At 37.8% G+C, this 21,333-nt stretch overlaps 1 protein-coding gene across 3 annotated transcripts in view; it reads right to left on the minus strand.

Annotated features, from left to right (window-relative positions):
* ZFPM2 (zinc finger protein, FOG family member 2) overlaps positions 1-21,333 on the minus strand; it is a 458,582-nt gene that overhangs the window by 218,213 nt on the left and 219,036 nt on the right. For all 3 annotated transcript variants that reach the window (XM_045982082.1, XM_045982074.1, XM_045982067.1), the window contains one exon: positions 12,339-12,457. In XM_045982082.1, the coding sequence (XP_045838038.1) occupies positions 12,339-12,457 (119 nt within the window). The remainder of the gene's footprint in view (positions 1-12,338; positions 12,458-21,333) is intronic.

Genomic DNA, 21,333 nt, shown 5'->3' on the forward strand with positions numbered 1-21,333 from the left:
GGGCTCCGCATGCGCGAGGAGCAGTGGCTCTACTACGCAAGGTGGTAACACCATATCAAGATTAGTATCTGCACCCACGGGACTCTTGCTGTTCCTGTCCACGGGAGAATGCTCGCACACAGGGTAATGAGAAACAAATGGCGTTTGTTTGACTTCTTAATAAATCCTGAACTTCAGGCATGGGAAATGTCTTTGGTCTTCCGAACTCTGTCCCGATTTCTTCATATTTCATGGCGTGTCACTGCCTGTGTTATGAATGCCTTATTCACTCCATTCTATACCCAACTCTGAAATGCCATAAATAATGAAAGAATTGAGTTAACGTTTTTAAAATACAACCCTAACTCAATCAGACAGGGTGAATCAGACAGGGTAAATTACTTTTCCAATTGTCTGAAATCCCCAATCATACACCTGAGAAATGCCTCCTGAAGAAGACTCCTTACAAAAAGAAAACACAAAGAAGCCAGGATCATTCAAAAAGCAGCTTGACTACTTAACCTTTCTTTCTCTTCCTCAAAATATATATGTTTTTGCTGCTTCTCTGGTGATTGTACTTAGGTGGTGAATACTCCCAAGTACGTACCTTGTACTTCTCCAGGCTATGAGTTTTCATTAGACTCATGCTAGCTAATAAATAAGTGTGTGTGTCTGTGTGTGTATAAATACATGTGTGCACACGTGTGTGAAGATGTATATGGACAATGACAGCCGAAGTGTTTTACAAATCTGTTCAGAGAGGGGACAGAAAAGGCTAGATGCACTGCTTGGGGGAAGGGGGTGGTGTTTAAAGGAATGGGTAATCTATTTTCTATTCATGGGCATAATAAAAAGTAATCTAGGTCTATGTAACAATCTGTGTATTTTTTCAAAGTGACTAAATGCATATAATTTTATATAATTTTACAACAACTCTATGATGTTGAGCTGGTATAATAACATCCATTTTATAAATGAGGAAACTGAGAGCATTTGTGATTACCCAAGATAGCATAGCCACTTTGGGTAATAACAGTTGGGAGTAGAATCAGGCTACTCTGACCACATCATGGGCTCTTTTCCATACTTTCTCCCCCATTTCTGATCTTTGCAATGTGGTAGTGTGTGTTTCTCAAAATTACTAAGAGAAAAGGAGCACTCAGCAATCAACCTGCTTCTGGTTCCTAATTCCCACTGTATTTTGTATAACTCACACTTCATATACTTCATCTTTCTCTATCCTCACAATTTCTAAATAAATTAATCAAGAGGATACTAACTACCTTCCATATGGAAAAGCTAATTTAGCTCCAAAAGTAAGAAAATCGATCTCCTTTTCACAACTGTCTTTTACCAATCAGTTAATACTTGATTTTGGTGATGGTGCTTTATAATGTATGATTTAATTTTTTCTATTCATATTAATTTGACTTTCTTTTGTGATTTCTCCCATTGCTCTTAATACCTGAAGGTCTTTTTTTTTATCCAGAGGTTGGTAACTATTTAGGCAGACTCTGAGATGGCTCCAATGAGCCAGCCTTTGGTGTCAACACCTTGGTTCAGTTGCCTTCCCTTCGCTGTGGGTGAGACTAGTGACTGAATTCTAATAAATAGAATTCCACAAAAGTAATGGAACCCTACTTCCAAAATTAGGCTACAAATAAACTCTTAGGCTCTTTCTCTTGCTCCCTCATTCACTTGTTCAAATAGAAGCCAGCTGCTATGACTTGAGCGCTCTATGGAGAGATCTACAAGGCAAAGAACTGAGTCAACAGCCATGCTAGTGAGCTTGCAAGCAGATCTTCCTATAGTTGAGAGTCAGATGATACCACAACTCTGACTGTCATGGTGATGGCAGCCTTGTGAGAGACACTGTACCAGAGACTGTACTAGATAAGCTGTGCTCACATTTTTGACTCTCAGAAACTACGAAGAGAGAGTATGAGAAAAACCACAAAGCATACACACAAAGCCCTGGGCTTGACTCTGGAGACCCTGACCTTTATAACAGAAAGAGGTATAACACATAAAAAATGGCATAAAAGACATACAGATTACTAAAATCAAGAAGCCATGGTTTTGCCAAACTAGGCCGAAGGACATTATGAGAAAAGTGACGTAAGATCAAATGAAAAATAATTATTTTAAATTCTATATACAAATTAACAAAGACATGTTAATTCCAAAAGAGAGTTTCTCAAAAACTTAAGAAGTTTCCAAAAGCACTGAAAAATATTACTTTATTTTTCTCTTATTAGAAATGCATGTAAGGGGCGCCTGGGTGGCTCAGTGGGTTAAGCCGCTGCCTTCGGCTCAGGTCATGATCTCAGGGTCCTGGGATCGAGTCCCGCATCGGGCTCTCTGCTCGGCAGGGAGCCTGCTTCCCTCTCACTCTCTCTGCCTGCCTCTCTGCCTACTTGTGATCTCTCTCTGTCAAATAAATAAATAAAATCTTTAAAAAAAAAAAAAAGAAAGAAATGCATGTAAGAATTCTTGCCTGTGGACCATCATATAATATCAACATAGAGCTTTGTAAGAGTGGCTTAGACAAGGTCATATTCCCAAACTTTCCTATATCAGGAAAATCTCATATGATACTAGATTGTCAATGCCAACTGAGAGGTGCTGTTAAATTATATTTGATTAATGGTGTCCTGGGAACGAATATTCATAATTTAAAAACAGAGTCTAATACTTTGACATATTTCGAGTTATCCCTAAGTCATATTGATTTTTAAGACCAAACAGAAGAAATACAAAATAGCCCATTATTTTACAGTTATCATTTCAGTTACTGAACATATTAATTGTCATGTCTAGCTGAGATCACTGCTAAATCCTCCTCATGTAGGAACAATATTTATTATACCATGCAAATCATGGCTAAGTGCACAATGACAATCCAATTGTTTTAAAAGGACTTATGGAATGGCGACTCTTCAAAAAAAATCAAAGAGAAAGGCTTTGAAAGACATGCCAGATAAATCAGCAAAGCACAGAAAATTTTCATCAACTTTTCAAACTGCTCCTCACAGTGCTTTCTCATCTTGACTTCTCCTCCAGCCAAAATGATGTGCTACCATCTAATTCCAGACTCAAGAGTGTCTGGAGCTCTAAACCAATAGCCAGACCTTGTCTTCAATGCCTATACTCTCTGAGAAAGGTAGCACTAATTATTAGTCTCCTCAAATTTATATACATATTCTTAGGAGAACAACTTTGGTCATATGATGATATGAATAGCTACTCCTTCCAGACACTGATTAATAACATGGGGTCATTTTATAATTCCTTGAAAAGATCATCTTCAATAAAAGTTTTCCTTAAGTTCTGGAGAAAGGGAACGATGAATAATCTTACATGAAGAAAAAGATACTTTTTTAAATTTGGCTTAAGTATAGGTAAATAAGACCAGACTGATACGTCACTTTCCAAGGATCTGCTGTATTAAATGTCTTGTCTCATGTCTTCTTGGAGCAGCTTCCACTCAGTTTCCATTAACTCTTCACAAAGCAGATAGAGTGTAAAAGAAGCCAGGATCTTGGCCTCCCTAAGGGACAAATCTACAACCTCCATCAATAACGAATTTCACCAATGCTTCCCAAGAGGAAGAGGGTACAATTAAAAAGGTTATAAGTCCTTGCACTACTAGAACCTAAGGGCATCCGTGAATGAAACTGGCTTAAGCCCAATTAGAGGAATCAGTACATTTGTCTTCTCTTGGAACAACCCTGCTCTTACTGTTCCCATCAATTCAGTATAAATCTGACTGATCTTATCCAAGAAGTTAATAGAAAATTGCTCACAGTGGGCGACTGCCACCTCAGTTTCCAAGCAGAGACAGATGGAATTTCCCAGATGGTTTGTCACTGGAAAGAGAGATGCTGGATGAGACTTCACAGAAAGCATGGTAGAGCAGAACACCTTCTTGGCCTTCACCCATGTCATAGTGAGGGATCTAAAACTGATTCTGCTGTAAACAAATCGTAACTGCCTCAAAGGGCTCAACACCGCATCCTCCCTAACCACTTCAGGGGTTACAAATCTTACATTGAAATTAGTCAATATTTATCAAGAAACCATTATGAACATATCTCCTTATTGGGTAAACACTGAAGAAATACAGTTATTCTAACCTACGGAGTCTTACACTCAACTGAGATTAAGAATAAACCTAAATATGTAAACCAATATATAAACCAAAAACAGACACAAGATGGTATTAAGTATAGTGATCTTATTGCTAAGTTGGACAAATCAAGTAAGATCCCCGAGAAAACAAAAGAAACCAGTAGGAAGAGGAGGGGATAATGTACGGATCTTGAATAAAGAGATGTGCATCATTCACCAATACGAGAGAGAAGTGAAGGGAAAGAACTGATTTACTAATTCTTTAAAGGTTATTCATTGGGCCTGTGCTCTAAGCCAGACATTGCTCTAGGTAGAAACGATGCAAAGATAAAAGACACATAGTCTGCAGGGGAGACAGACAAGTAAACAGACACAATTATGTGATAAATGCTCTTATCCTAGTGGACCTAGAGCATCATGGAAATACCGAGGCGCCCATATCTCTTCCAGACTTTAAGAAAGGTCTACTTCGGTCTTCAAGTAAGAACCAGAGTCAGGGCGATGATGTAGAGGAACAGCAGAGGGGAACACAGAGCTTCCTAGGGTGATGAAACAACATGGCCAAATGCACAGAGATGAAGAAGAAAGTATATTCAGAGCACTACAGGTAGTCGAATTTCCACACTGAGAGAGGAAAAGGGGTCAAAGCTGAGGAGGGGTACAGTATCACAAAAGCCCACTTTGGTTTCACTAAGGAATCTGGGTTCTGTTGTGACCTTTAGGATGATTTTAAGCACACACCAAAAAATGACACCACTTTTGTTTTCAGGACATACTGTGATTTGGGTAAAAGGAAAAGTAGACAAGAAGGATGGCAGAAAGAACAGGAAGGTATTGTGATAATCAGGGAAGAAAAGATGGAGGTTTCAACTATAGTAGTAGCAGAAACAGAAAGAAGAGAGCAGACATGGAGAAAGCAGGAGTTATGGTCCTTGGTTCCTGGAAATGAAAACAAGAATCCTGGAAGATGAAGTCAAAAGCAAGGTAGTAGTTATAGGCAATAGAACGTGTGTGACTACATGTATAAATGGACAATTGAGATGTGAGAGGAGGAGAGGTAGAAATGGAGACAAAATCCAGAATAACGTACAGGATGAACTTCTTGCAGAGGTAGAAAATGAGATACAGACAGAGACTTAGGATCAAAGAGGACTAAAAGTTGGAAGTTAGGGAGAAGAATAGAGAAGCAATCTGTGGAAACAGTACTAAACACTCCTTGTGACTATTTTGTTGGAGCAAGTCAGTGGGAAAGGCTTACAAAACAGTTGAAATGTGCTATTAAAGAAAGGGTAAAAAGCCAAGGTTAGAGATTTTTTAATTTAAATGTCATTTGTAAATTAGTAGCTAAAGCTTTGCAAGTGGATAAGCTCCCTGGAGCACTGGGAACAAAGGGAGAAGAGAAGAAAGGCCGGAGTGTTTTGGGAAACACACACAGTTAAATTCAAAAGAGCCAAGACCCAGAGAGATATGAGAAGTAGGAAAGTACGGTAGTTCTGAGCCTAGATTAGAATGAACATTTAAAAGAAAGAGATTTTTCCCAATGTCAACATCAATGAGAAGAAATGTAAGACCCAACAAAAAATCATGCCTCAGCAAAATTATAAATTGTATCACTGAGATGGTGAGATGGGAACCTATGGGTAGGGTCCATCAGAATGCTCACGGTAAGGAAGGTCCATTAGAGGTGAGATGATTCTTTTAAAGAGCATTTATTGATATCTATTATGTGCCAGGGGCAAAGGTCTAAAACTGATTAATAGAAATTTTAAAAGAAATCTATGTTCTCTAGAATCTCAACAATAATTTGGATTATTTTCAATTTACTGCATTATTATATTTTAGAGGCTGTTTTGTTAAGTTTCCCCCAGAACTTACCATGAGACTGATTTAAGTGTAAGTAGTCCACTGGGGGAGGTGATCTCACAAAATTTCCATAGAGGAATGGAGAAATAAAGGAAAGAGGAGGAAAGAAAAGGCTGGCCATAAAGAAGGCATTATAAAGCCAAATGAATCTCAGTTGCACTGGCAAACTCAAAGAGATGGTGTAGAACCCTTCTCAGAAGAGAGAGGCAAGGAAGTGAGGGTATTTATCCACTAACTTCTGTCCCTCATTGGTTGAGCATTAGTTCAGGAAAAATTAGTTCTCCAGCACTTCCAACTTGCCTGCCTTATGGTGAGTTTGCTCCTGAGGCTGGGAACAAAGTCCTCTACTAGAAAGTCACAGATGTTTCCACTAAGCAGCCTTTAACTACACAGATGAATCCTAAAGACATATGGGTAGGGGTGTATTTGCTACAAGGTGTGTACACCATGAAGTTGGAAGACTCTGGCCATGAATGGGATCAGAGAAAAAGTTACCCCTGGAAGGGGAGAGATGGAGACATCTAATAAGTCTGATATTTTCCTATGATATGGAACAGGAACCTCTGATTCTTTCTTCAAGCACTTTTTTTTTTTTAATGTATTTATTTGACAGTGAGAGAGAGACAGCAAGAAAGAGAACACAAGCAGGGGGAGTGGGAGAAGGAGAAGCAGGAGTTAAGCTCTCCTGCTTAGCAGGGAGCCTGAAGCAGGGCTCAATGAACCCAGGACCCTGGGTTCATGACCTGAGCTGAAGGCAGATGTTTAATGACTGAGCCACCCAGGCCCCCCTTAACCACATTTTTATGATGGTAACTATCTTAAAAATTTTAAGGTGCAATTTAATACCTGCATTATTTCATTATTAACTCAATGAAATGTTATCTAGAGCACCCTTTATATGTGTATTTCCTGTTTGGAGAATTCAATGTCATAAGTGCCTTATGGGAAAATAAAACAATCTATCCTGATTGAACAGCATCGATAAAATGAGACTTCTCCATCAGATTTCATTTGTTGAATTTAACAGGTTGTGTTGAATTTACTATTATGTAGTAAGTAATGTGGGACCTTATTTATGTTCTATTTAATTAAATATGCATGTTGTGTAATTCCAGCAGTGGGCTCTATTACACTAGGTAGCTACTGACAGCTGATATATTCAAAAGCAAGAGAAGGCAAATGTCACTTAAATTCCAGACATCCAATCTTCCAAATAGTCACTGATGTTTGACACTTATTAGGCACTCATCATATGCTAACATAGAGAGATTTAGCATATAACAAAGACCTTTGTCCTTTAGGAGAAAATGGGAAAACTTCAAAGGCATGATACATAAGTATAGAAACGCTAAAACACCTCCAAGACAAATATTGATCACAATTTAAAGTGATTTTTAAATTGTCTTCCTTGTCAGCAGTCCTTTTATTTTTTTCAATGAATAAAATTGCAGGAGTTTTAAAAACATGAAGTTTGTGTCACCATGATACCATTTAATGTAAGTTATTCCTTGGTGCAGAGGTGGGATGTTGGAGAGAAGACTAGGCTCACTCACTGGCTAACTGTCCACTCAGGGGTACACAATTATACCTGAAAAAACTGAAACTTACAATGTATCATGGATGTTTGGAGCCTCTGATCCTTAATTTTATGTGTCAACTTGGAGGGTATTTTTGGATGAGACTAACATTTTTAAAATTAATTTGTTTATTTAATTGACAGAGAGAGAGAGAGCAAAAGAGGGAACACAAGCAGGGGAGTGGGAAAGGGAGAAGCAGTCTCCCTGCTGAGCAGGGAGCCCAGTGTGGGGTTCAATCCTAGAACCCTGGGATCATGACCTGAGCCAAAGTCAGCCTCTTAACAACTGAGCCCCCCAGGTGCCCGGAGACTAACGTGTGAATCAGTGAACTATGGGTGACACAGATTGCCTTCTGTAATATGGGTGGGGGCCTCCTCTAACCAGTCGAAGGGTTGAAAAGCACAAAATCACTGGCCTCTGCAAGCAACAAACTTCATCTGCACCATTGGTTCTGCTGGGTCTCTGCCTACCAGTTTTTGGACTAGAAGTGCACTATTGTCTTTCCTGGATCTCCAGCCTGCTGGTGCACATGAAAGATTTTTGACTGGCCAGTTTCCATAATTACATTAGCCAATTCCTTATAATAAATCTCCTCTTTCCCTCTCTCCTTCTCTCTCTCCCTCGGACCCACATCTGCTCCAATGACGGTATTAACTACATGTTGTTTTAATGAGTCAATAATGGCAGTAACATGAGTTATCTCACAAGATAATGGGGTGTGGGAAAAGATTATTTATTTCTATGTTTGGTGTGTTATATAATTCCAAGAATAAGTTTTTGTCAAAGCAATTTGTTTGGGGTTTTTGTATAGCTTATATTCTCAAAATGATCTATATACATCCAAATGCCTGGGCTGCAAAGGCTTCCTGCAGAAGGTGGCATATTGCTAATGCACTACAAGATGGGAACTTGAACGATATAAAAAGGATTTGACATCTGGCATGGTGACTCAATTAATTACTGTGTTGGATTAATTAGTTTGCTGAATCTCCAGAGCCAACACCGAGTCTGAGCAGAGTTACATTACACTGGTTGGCAAATAAGCACTTTAGGAGTGTGCTAATTCCAAATTTTGATTCAAGGTTGGGTAAAGAAGGGTTAGGAGGCTACATATTTTACGATAAGGAAAAATGTATCTTCCTGATATAAAATATATGTTGAAGTCCTGTCCAGATTATAGAGATAATGAAATTGGGGGAGCCTTTGAATTAACTTTTAACTGTACCAACAGTCCACTAAGTACATAACAAGTATTTTGCCTAACGTAAGAAAAAAAGAGCACACCTCTAATGATTGCACATTTTCTCCAGAGATTTTTATAAATTTAGAATTTAAGTGAAGAAATCCTGAATGATTTTATCACATTCTAATCACATTACAGATGCTCTTGAAGAAGACAGTGTGGGACAGTCCTTAAAAGTACTGAATCTGAATCAAAAGGCCTGAGCCTTTATTTTCTTATCTATAAAACACAATTTTAAATAGACCCAAATTCGCAGGTTTGTTTTGAGGATTAGATGAATGAATCCATCTTGAATTCTTTCTTCAGTGGATAGGAAAGAATGAGGATGCACTGTTCTATAGTAGGAACGGGAGTATCAACAGTAGTACCAGGGGTATTTAATGACAAAGTCAAAAATAATTTCTGGGGGCGCCTGGGTGGCTCAGTGGTTTAAGCTGCTGCCTTCGGCTCGGGTCATGATCTCAGGGTCCTGGGATCGAGTCCCATGTCCGGCTCTCTGCTCTGAAGGGAGCCTGCTTCCCTCTCACTCTCTCTGCCTGCCTCTCTGCCTACTTGTGATCTCTCTCTATCAAATAAATAAAAAATAAATAAAATCTTTAAAAAAAAAAAAAAAAAAAAAAATAATTTCTGGAAAAGACTGCTATTACAACAGAAAAATACTTTAAAGTGTATTTTGGCAAAGCAAATACCTTTTTAAATAGAGAAAAATACTACAGTATAAGGGAATCACATGAACCAAATATTTAAACCCTAAGGCAAAAGAACAAAACTAGAGTATTAAGTTACGTTCTTTAAAAATCGATTACCCACTATAGGGTTTTGGTGGGTTTTTTTGTTTGTTTTTTTTTTTTTAAGATTTTTATTTATTTATTTGATAGACAGAGATTGCAACTAGTCAGAGAGGCAGGCAGGGAGAGAGAGGAGGAAGCAGGCTCCCTGCTGAGCAGAGAGCCCGATGTGGGGCTTGATCCCAGGACCCTGGGATCATGACCTGAGCTGAAGGGAGAGGCTTTAACCCACTGAGCCACCCAGGCACCCCCACTATAGGGTTTTGATACCTTGAAGTGTATTCAGTCTTCCAGTAATATAAAAAATTATGAAAACTTCATATCTATAAACTGAATCCTTTAAAAATATTAAATATGGCACAAAATAGCCTTAGATTAGTACAGGAGTATTGAAAAAAAAAATCTGTCTAAAAATAGGAAATTATTTCATTAAAAAATACACCTTTTGCCAAAAGGTTTATTTTCCACCCATCACAATTTAGTATATGCTAAAAATGTATAAAAGTACCACCCTACATATATAAACACATATATAGAGAATTATATAAATATTAATAAAAAATGGATTTCTTATAGATATTATCTTGGCGAGGTAAAAGGGAAAACATTTACTTCAGTGGTAGTGCGCTTTTGAAGAAATATCAGAGAAATAACTAAAGTTTATGTTGGTGATGGATATGCAGTGATAAATAAGTATCTGATTGCCTAAAACACCTTTTAAGTAAAGCTAGAGAACCAATAGAAATCTCCAGATAAAATGGGTTTAGAATAGCACATAACTCATGGTGCCCGAGTGGGTCAGTGGGTTGGGGCCTCTGCCTTCAGCTCAGGTCATGATCCCAGGGTCCTGGGATCGAATCCTGCATTGAGCTCTCTGCTCATCAGGGAGAGCCTGCTTCCCCTCTCTGCCTGCCTCTCTGCCTACTTGTGATCTCTCTGTCAAATAAATGGACAGAATCTTTAAAAAAAAAAAAAAAGAATAGCTGTAACTCAACCTTCGGTGTGTAGACAATCTTCCTGTTGCCTTCACTTGAGAAATCTGTGTGGTAAATATTGTTCTCTCAAAGGAGTCGATAGAACAGTCCAATTAATACAACACAATTCCAAGGATGGCAGTTTGGTGGGGCCACATCTCAAAGCTTTTTCTGAAGGTAGGTTCACTGGACCACGAAGAATTAAATTGCTCTGATTTTTAAATATTTAGCTTTGGTCTATCAACCCATTTGGTTCTTAAATACATGTGAAATCTACTTCATCTTTTTATGGACAAATGGGTGGATTTAAGAAGTAAAAATCACACCTAGAATCCCCCATGTTGTTTAGAAGTTTGGTGACACAAATAGATCCCATGAATTCCAATCATTGCTTTTAACGGAACCAATGACCTCTGTCTCATCCACATGGCACTGAATAAGCAGAGATCCGCACGTACGAGTTTCTTTCGTGGAATAGACCTGAAGAAGAATTTCTTTCACGTCACACATTGAAGAAGGAATGCAATGTTGCTGAGTTCAGTACATTTGTCCAAACCCCTCTGGGAGTTTTTATGTCCCTACAGGGTAGACTGCATCATTTAGCTGCCGTGAGATCTTCCCATATAAGTGGCATTTAGAGAGAAAGACTTTCATTTCATGTACATAATTTGTGGCTCTCCTGAATAATATAAAACATTTTTCTCCCCAACTTTTATCACTTGTGTTATCATTTAAATAGGATAATTTCCTAATGTCCTAATCCCTGGAACTTGAGAATGTTACCTTACACAGCAAAAGGGAATGAAGGAAGCAACTGTAATTAAAATCGCTGATCAGCTGACCTTAAAATAGGACCATTAGCCTAGATTACCCAGATGGGCCCACTATCATCACAGGTGTTCTTAAATGTGAGAGGAATACAAAGACTCAGAGTCAGAATGTGGATATGGTGAAGACTCAATCAGCCATGGCTGGCTTTGAAGATGGCAGGGGGCCATGATCCAAGAGATGTGGGCAGCCGGGAAAAGCTGGGAAGGTGAAGGAAACAGATTCACCCCTTGAGACTCCAGAGAGGAACTCAGCCCTGCAGACATTGAATTTTAGCCGGGTGAGATTCATGTCAGACCTCAGGCTGCAGAAATGCAAGATGATACATTTGTGTTGTTTTAAGGCCACAGAGTTTGTGGTAGGTAATTGGCTACAGCAGCAACAGAAAACTAAAATAATTAATAAAAAAATGAAGGTTAAAGGTATCCACACATCCCATCTTTGCACTACTTTTTAAAACAATGAATTTATCCCTATAAGGTTACCTAGGGGAAGTTTTGACAGAGATTTTCCAAAGAGGTTAACAAAAATTATTATGCTAATCATTCATCTTTGCTCTTAAAGTTACAAATAATATTACCAAGGAATAACAAGGTTGTTTATTTCTTGTTCTTCATGTAAACCTGTAATGTATGACAATTAATTTGTCATCTTAAAAATAAACGCATTTGTATATATTATTAAGTGTGAGTAGTATTAGTCTGGCTAAGCAGATAAAGCAACAACCTTATAAATTACCTTACTAAACAACCATTTAGTATGATTAACCTGTTTCCTTCTAAATTCTGCGTGTGTTACTGTCAGAGACAGACCGCCTGGAAAATATCCAAGTTTTGTGGTCCATGAAAAAGAAAAAACAAACTGTTATTTTTAGTGATTTCCCTGGGAAGCAAGCAGAGATAATTTCTGAGCTATGACGAAATACTGAGTCAAGCATCTCAGAACATCCACATACCAAGGAATTATTATTCAGGTCCATCTTCCCAGCAAATGGCCCCCAGGTTGTTCCCACAGGAAGTTGCTGCCGACTCTGGATTTTCCGTTCTCCGTCTTTCTGAAATACCTCCAGCTCGCCTGCAGACAATGAAAACAAGAGGTGTTTGGAGTACTTTCACGTGTGCCTTACCCACGCCACCTCTTTTTGTGTGTTTGCTTTACACACGCAATATTCTTCGGATTCGTATTAAGATAATTAATTATGCTTGTCTGAAAAACAACTGATCTTGCGATCCTGAGAGGAGAAGACAACTTGTCCTAAGAATTGCATTCGGAATTTAGTCCAACTTTTTTCTACACCTCATCTACAGAAGTCAATTCTATTTAGTAAGTCCTGTTATTATTTAGTGAAATAATAACACCTTAAAAGGCACTGCTCTAATGTCAAAAACAAGTAGGCAAAAAAACATGAGGACAATGGCGCTGAGTTAAAATTTTATATCTGATCACCAGTGTAATTAAAAATTTTAATTAAAGATATGTAACTTATGCAATAACTTTATTATAGTTACTTAAGACTCATGTTGAACAATATCTGGTGAGTTTTTGAAAGCACTTGGTAATTTTCTGAAATTACTACTAATTTCAAGGGACTAAATACAATGTACAAAAAGTAGAGATGTACTTTTTCCCAAATTAAACTGTTTAGTCAAATTCATTACCTTTTAACATTTGGTACTTGATGTAGATTCTTTGTTACCAAAAGAGTTTGGACCAAAAAAAAAAAAAAAAAAAAACTTATAAAACAGCCAGTTTTGGATGGTCTTCTTCTTTTCATTCCCTCCAGGTTATTACATTAGGATCATTAAAGGGAAATAGGAAGTAAAGACAGTATAAATACTGGCATAAAGTAGGAATTCATAAAATGCTCACTTAAGAAATTTATTTAAGAAATAAATGAATTAATAAAAAAATGAAGGCTTCAAAACTTCAAAGAATAACCATCAGCATAAAAACTGTTTGGGATAAACAAACCAACAAAATTTCAATCAGGAATTGGAGTCTTTCCCCTTAAATAATTAAAACTATGATATTTATGTCCTGATAGTATTACCATACCATATTATCATAGCAAAAGCTTTATATTTCAGAACATTAATCTTAATAATATAATTTATTATTTTTTAATTGATATTTCTTCTCACCCTGCTTTAGAGTAGACATTAAAATGGGAAGGAATGGATTAATAAGAAGTATAACTAGAAACCCACATACAACAGATAGCTGAGAAAAGTTCTAAATAAAACACAATGTATTCAGTAATTACATTTTCTAAATGACATGTAAGTCATGGTAGGTCATATATTATAAAATTTTTGCCTTATTCTGGCCTTAATTTCTTTCCAAGTCTATAACTTTAAATATGTAGATTTGATCTTGATGTTTTTACAAGCAGTACCATCAACTGAGTTCACTTAGATATCTCCTTCATTCCTTTACATTTGTGTCTCCTCCATTTAACACCAGTTAAAAATACCAGATATTTCTTTTTACGTTTTTATTACTGCTCATCCTGAAAACCGAAATCAAAGTACATAAATCACAGTCAGTTAAATATTGTGTCATGGTTCCATTATGCCCATTATGAAAATATAAATTTATCTGTATTGGGACAATGAGATACAATGGAAATAATCATCCCAGGTTCATTGTAAACAATGCCAAGTCAAGGACAACACCTCCATTCTCCCTTCTTCTCACACTCCCTCTCTCTCCCACTTGTCAAATACACTAAAAATGGAAGAACTCAATAAACTCGTTAAGACAGGCACACACATCCCCCTCCTTTTCTTTTCATTCTGATATACTGGTATGATGATCAGTAATTAGGAAAATGGACAGCAAAAATATTCTATAAGTCTGAGCTTCTGAAATGTTGCTTTATAAATAGGAATACTTACAACAAATAATGTAATAATGCTTAAGTATCAAATACAGAGTCCAGGAAATATGGAAAAAAGTAATTTGTTTTCTCTAGGTAGAGTAACAAACCCATTTCTAAGATTTTCCCCTGAAAATGTTTTTCATTCTGTACAATCTTTCTGTTTAATGCAGTGGAATCAGAGGACTCATTCACGAAATTCTCCAAGAGAGAGGACAGCTAGCAATCTACTATGATGTCAGGGATGACTCAGTGGAAAATGTCCCTCAATGTATACACTCATATTCGTATGTGATCATGTACTTGTTTAAATCTTTAAGATATTTTTTTTTTCTATTTGAAAAGAAACTTTAATTTTTGGTAGTTCTTTGAATTTTTCAACCATACTTCCTTACATTTTAAGCACTGTCTTTACAATTTATCATTTAAAGATAAAATACATGTCAATTCCTCTGCTAAACACTAGGTAAGAATGTTCTCCATGTAAAAATGATGCCCAAATAATTTGCTTGTTTTTACACACACACACACACACACACACACACACACACACACACAGAGTCATGTCACATTTAAGTGATACCAGAGAAATTAGAGGATCTTTGAAAACCTTTAAAAAAAAAAATTCGGGGGCGCCTGGGTGGCTCAGTGGGTTAAGCCGCTGCCTTCGGCTCAGGTCATGATCTCGGGGTCCTGGGATCGAGTCCCGCATCGGGCTCTCTGCTCAGCAGGGAGCCTGCTTCCCTCTCTCTCTCTCTGCCTGCCTCTCTGTCTACTTGTGATCTCTCTCTGTCAAATAAATAAATAAAATCTTAAAAAAAAAAAAATTCGTCCTCTCTTTGTGCCACTGACATTTTTCATTTGAAAAGGGTTCAGACTCAGTCAAAGAGTGACTTCTTATCTATACCTGTGGATTTACAAGTAGCTCTTCCTTTTAACGGATTAAGAACTACAAACTTAGGGCAAATCATAAAGTGATACCTAAATATCACCAAAGTTCTTGAGGTGTCTTTGACTATGCATTAAAATTTTAAGCAAACCAAAACTACTTTTACGAGCTCTTAAACATGACCATAACAGAAGACCCAATAACTATTCAAGCTAACAAGACAATCTGTTCAACTTTATTAGGCAAACAGGCAAATCCCAGTCTCCTTTCTTGCTTATAAGGAAGTTATTTTGAGGTTTGGGGAAATCCATTCTGTTGCTGAGGTATTTAAATAAAAATATTCATTTATTCACAACAGTGTTAAAGAAAACCTCAAGCACAATGCAAATAATTAGCATTTACACACTACCAAGGTTGCACAGGTTAATAATAGAAAAATAAGACATTGCATAAATGGAAGTTATATTTAATTTAACTTCAATGTTGCTTAGCAATATACTATTTAAATTTTTCAAAGATTAATAAGTGTCATGAAATAGAGAAAACATTATTGCCCTAAAAACAAGATTAACTTTTAGTCAACTCTATCAATAACCAGCTAAAGGGCCTTGAATAGAAAAATTATCTTTTCTGAGTCTTTGTTTTGTCCTTGGTAAAGAGGGTTTTGCACTCACTTGCTACTTGGTAAGGTGCCCATGACACCATGATTTTCTTTCCCCAGATATATCATGAGGGATAAAAAGAACACTGGGGTTGTAGGTCAAAGACCCACGTCTAACAGTTTATCATGAAAATAGATGTTTAACTTGAAAAGATCAGATATTCTAAAATCAGCAAACAAGTCTCCAATTCTTAATTTGTTTATTCATTCTGTTTTGCCTCCATGCATTAGTTTATTTATTCTTTCATTCTACTAGTATTTATTTGGTATCTACCAAATATTAGGCTGTAGGTTATGCCCAAGCATAAAGCCACAAACAAAACAAGTCTGGACCCTGTACAAATTTCAATAAATGTAATTCATAAGACTTGGGAAGAAGACATCATAGAACCTAGTGATTATTTATATTTTAGAGGTTCAGGAAGGGAAAATCCAACAATAATGTTCAGGTATCTGGCTTAAGTAAGTGGGCCAGTGGTCATGTACCTTTTGAGATAAGGATCACATGCAAAAAAAAAAAAAGATTTTAAGGATAAGATGAGGAGTTATAGTTTGGAAATACTGAGGTCAACGTGGCTATAAGTAGGGCATCTGGGTGGCTCAGTGGGTTGAGACTTTGCCTTTGGCTCAGGTTGTGATCCCAGGGTCCTGGGACTGCGTCCTGCATCAGGCTCCCTGCTCCATGGGAAGCCTGCTTCTCCCTTCGCCCCTCTCTCTCAATCTGTCTCTCGTGAATAAGTAAATAAAATCTTAACAACAAAACAAAAAAAAAGTGGCTGTAAGGAAGGCAAGAGGTGGGGAGGTACAAGCCTGGGACTCAGAAGCAAGGTCTTTACTAGAGTGATAAATTTTGGCATTTTTTTCATTAATTAAAACTTGCTTGCATATGGTAACAAAAGCCATAGATGGTTCATCTGGGACAGAGTGTATCACAGTAAAGTAAGAAGACCTAGGACAGAGTTCTAAGGATCTTCAAAAGGCAGAGTGATAGAGGAGCAGGCTCAGAAAACTAGAAGTGGGGTGCCTGGTTGGCTCAGTCAGCTGAGCATCTGACTCTTGGTTTCCGCTCAGGTCCTAATCTCACGGGTATTGGGACTGAGCCCAGCTCCATGCTCAGTGGGAATCTGCTTGGGGATTCTCTTCCTCTGTCCCTTTCTCTGCTCGCTCTCTCTCTCTTTCTAGTAAATATATAAATCTTTAAAAAATAAAAAAAAGAAACTTAGGAAAAATGCAAGAGAATAGAAAAGAAACTGGATATAGCAGCCAATGGGTTGATTGAGAATGTGTAAAGGAGGAGGGATGAATCAAGTAACCTGAAAATTCATGAGAGTCAAAAAAAAGAACCAGAAAGATCCCTTTTGATGAGATGGAAATCATGTGTATCTGGAGTGAAAGGAGTTTGGAGGCCAAACTACAGACTGGAATGAGTTCAAACCTGACCAGGAGAAGTAATTGTCAATTGAACAAGCCATACGACCACGAATGCAAGCCATGCGATCCTTAACCCTTTGAACTTCAGTTCTGCATTCAAAAAAGGAATTCATATAACTGCTGGGAGGCTTAATTCACACAACACAAGCAAAATGCCTAATACATATTTACTACTTCACCAAGAAGACATTGTCCACATACTTCCATCATCCGCTCTAATCACTCTGCCATGTTTGTGGTCTCATCCCCTCTTAACACTTCCACCCAAAATACTCCCCATACGTTGGCTCATCTCCCTTTCAAATATCTTCTGGATTCCCCTTTCTTAGCAGCATTCCCCAGGTTCATTAACTCAGATATAGATTATGGAGCAGCCTCAATTCACTCGACAGCTCCAATTCAGGTTCCAAATTCCTGTCAGGATAAACTTACTACAACTCCGTGGTCACTCACTGTGGTAAAACTTCCTCTCATAGCTCCCTTTTGACCTTCCCAACTTGAGCATCTGTGCCTGAATCTTAACCACAACACTGCTCCACAGTGTCTTCTGTTCTGCTCCTCAAAATATATATATTTTTTCCCATCCAGTCAAGAAAGCCTTCCTCACTATACCTTCCTCCTCATGCCCAGTTTAACCCCCATCTTTCTGAAACTTGTTCTTGCTACCTGGCAGATACTCTGTATTCCTGGCTGCCTTGGTAAACTCCACTAATGTTGCAAGATCAAACCCAAAGCTATTCTCTTTGCCCAGATGTCTCTGAACTCCAGAACAAACTGAGTTCTCCTGCCCTAGTACTCCCAAGGCATTTATAAGCCAACGCTACACACAATGTTGCAGTTAATGACTCCCTAGTGTTTTCCCTTTGATAACCCTTTTCACCTCAAGAGGAATATGAGCATCTTGAGCTACAGGTATAGTTTTAATTTCCATATATCCTCTGGTAACCAATATAATTTGTGACATGTGGTAATGGCAAAATGTAAACTGAGCATAGTGGATTGGATGAAGATTTTCTTAAATTCATAGACTTAATTTTAGTGCAGTTAAAGTTGATTTTGAGGACATAAAAAGTTGCCTTCATATGTGTCTTCTCTTTGTATTACAACGACCATATATTTCATTTGCTCAGCATTTTACTACATTTACTTATGTTACCTCTTCTGTAAAATACGAAGCAGGCTGAAAAAATAAAGATTTTTTTTCCTCTCAGCCAGTTCATATTTTTAGAGCTATTCCTCAAAAAGAAGATTTTTTTTTTTTAACATGCTGTGTAAGTTCACACAAAATATTTGAGACACATAGGATGGACTAATCAATTTTGGTAAAAGATAATATTGTTAGGGCTGAGGGCTGTTTCTCTTATCTTCTTGATAATGCATACTTTTAAAAGTCTGTGATTACTCAAAGACTTATGATAGCCTCACCGAAAAATAAATAAATAAAAAAAAAGCCCTAAGTCCGAAATCACTACCAAACATACTGCAGCTTTTAAGATATCAAGCCACTTTTTTTTGCACAAATAAAAGAAATTTGCTGGTGAAAAGAAAATACTTAGTCAAGAGAGATACCCTCAAATCTTATTTTACTGAAGGTACAATCGAGCCATTGTTTTGTTTCTTTTACATAGGGTCCCTTTGATGCCTTTTAGAATGCAAAGTTTATGAAAACGGTAGGATACCAAAGGCGAACAGACAAGATGTGGGCCTTTTAGCATGGTTATCAGCCATCCTGCTTCAACTGAATTCAGTATTAAATTGATGACATAAATGTATACGGCATTTACAGGACATCCCTTAACTCCTGCTCCGACTGCGTAGACGGACATGGTTGCCGATAAATGAGATGACAGAAGACCCTCTTTCATTTGCTAAAAATAAAATTTGGATTGGTTTGAACTTGGGTTTTAAATATATAACCAAATTTTAAAGCGGACCACATGAATTAGCTATCATAATGTTTTTATCAGGCCTGACTACAACAGAAGGCCATAGCGTCAGAAGCCGTATTTATATTTTCTCCATGGTGGGAAAACATTATACATCATGGTATCAAACATGGACAGCCCCGAAGTCATGCTGAGTTCAAAAAGCGCTCAAAGATTCTAAAAATCCCAAAACATTTTCAAAGTCAGCCAAGGTGGCTGAAGTATGGCCGAGCTCTCGCTATTTTATGGTTTAACCATTGAACAGCTGCCCGCCGGATACAGAAGAGGAGAGATGATCACTTCGCTGCTGATTATCTCCACAGCCAAACCGCAGCTTCGCCACTATATGTGTGTTTCCTCAGGCACTAGTAACAGCATGTTTCATCTGCATTTTTAGACAAATAGTGCCATTTATATTATGCCGCATTGAGCCATCTCAAAGCGTGTTTTGGCACAGGAAATGATAGTTGTCCGTAAGTGGCTTTCACATCGCCTTATAGGGATGCCTTTTCTAATTTTCCTTCTCAATTTTTGAGTCATATAGTCATAACGCACACTAAACTACAGTTTTGAACATAAACTTGAAATACGACATTCCCTATTCAAGTACTCCAGTCAAACCCTGATAAATCAGGCTGGCCATGGAGTGATCTTATCCCTTCTGACTCTTTAATAAATCGAACCTTGTAAGTTCGTCCTGTTGGAAGTTGTCACTAAATGAAATTGTGACCTTATCCGGCGCATGAACTTATCCTGCTGACAACTACATTTATTGTGTGGATAAGGAAGAGAGAAAAAGGAAAAAAAAATAAAGAATAAAGAAAAAATGAGATATTTGATAATTCTGATCTTAGCCATATGTAATTCTAACAGATGGGATCTTTTTGATGTTCCATTAATGATTTGCCAAAGATGAGTCTCTACTTAGAGAAAAATGCTCACCCTAGGTGAGTGCTGGGGGCCACTACAGATGTTATTAAAAGTACATGAAGAGGTCCTAGGTGACAGCAGTGAATCAGAAGCTATTAGTCTAACACAAAGAGCCCGGAATTAGCTTGTAATTGCACTGGAAAAGATAACATAATGGTGGTGGCAAAATAGAAACATTCCCTTTTCATGCATTCACTGACTACAAACTCCAAAACAAGACACTGGAATGGCCTAAAACCTAGAGCAAGTTAAATCACTGCATTTTTCAAGAATAAAAACATACCCTTTGGCTACAGTTCTTAAAACGTCATAGAAATCGATGCATATGGTATTAAGAAGCAAATTTACATGCCTATGCTACCATAGATCAGCCTGTAATACAAACTCGGGCATCTTTTACTTTCTGATTCTGGCTGGCTTTGAGAATTCATTCCGAGGCTGTGATAGGTTTGGATATTCTTTCTATTGTAAGACCTACTGAAACGTATAAATGATCATCTTCAAGAGAGAGAAATAGAAGAGATAAAATGTGGTTCTAGGTAGTTAGATCATTGGTAATAAAGTAGAAAATTCAAGATGTTTTTAAAAACAAAACCATGATGTGAAATAAAACTAGAAAACCTTAGCCTGCATATTCACATATAAAATTAAACTTTGTGTGCAGAAACCAAGCTCAAGATGGGGGAAGGGGGACTCCCATATTTTGTCCTTTGCCCTATGGTCTATTTATGCAAACAAAAAATCAGCTCATCCCAGGTGTCTGAAAATAGTCACCTGGGGTATGACTGGCTCTTGCAAATGTTTGGAGGTGTCACTGGAAGGAGGAGCTGAAGTTTCTGGACTCCTTTCAGCTGTGGGGAGGAGGGAGGAGGGAGTTACAACTCTTGCTCAAGAAACCTGGCACAGTATGCTTCTTTGCTGCCAGAAACCCTCCCTGACCTTCTAGACACCACTCCTTGTCACGGGCTGACCCAATACCACTTCCCTGATTGAAATCTTGAGACGCAGAGTGGGGTGTGCTTTGGAAGGTATGGAGAGGGAGGAAACATCATGGATGGGAGAGGTCTGGGTTAGCAGACACAAAACAGCAGTGGAGAAGCAACATCCAAAAGGAGGTCCATAGAAGGGGCAGGGTCCATAGGGCCCTGGTGAGACAAGGAAGGCCTGTTTTCTCCAGGAGGAAAAACTCCAAAGGAGAAAATTTGGGTACACATCAACCATAGATCCTGTTTGACT

The sequence above is a fragment of the Meles meles genome, chromosome 1 (assembly GCF_922984935.1).
Source record: "Meles meles chromosome 1, mMelMel3.1 paternal haplotype, whole genome shotgun sequence".
Lineage (NCBI taxonomy): Eukaryota > Metazoa > Chordata > Mammalia > Carnivora > Mustelidae > Meles > Meles meles.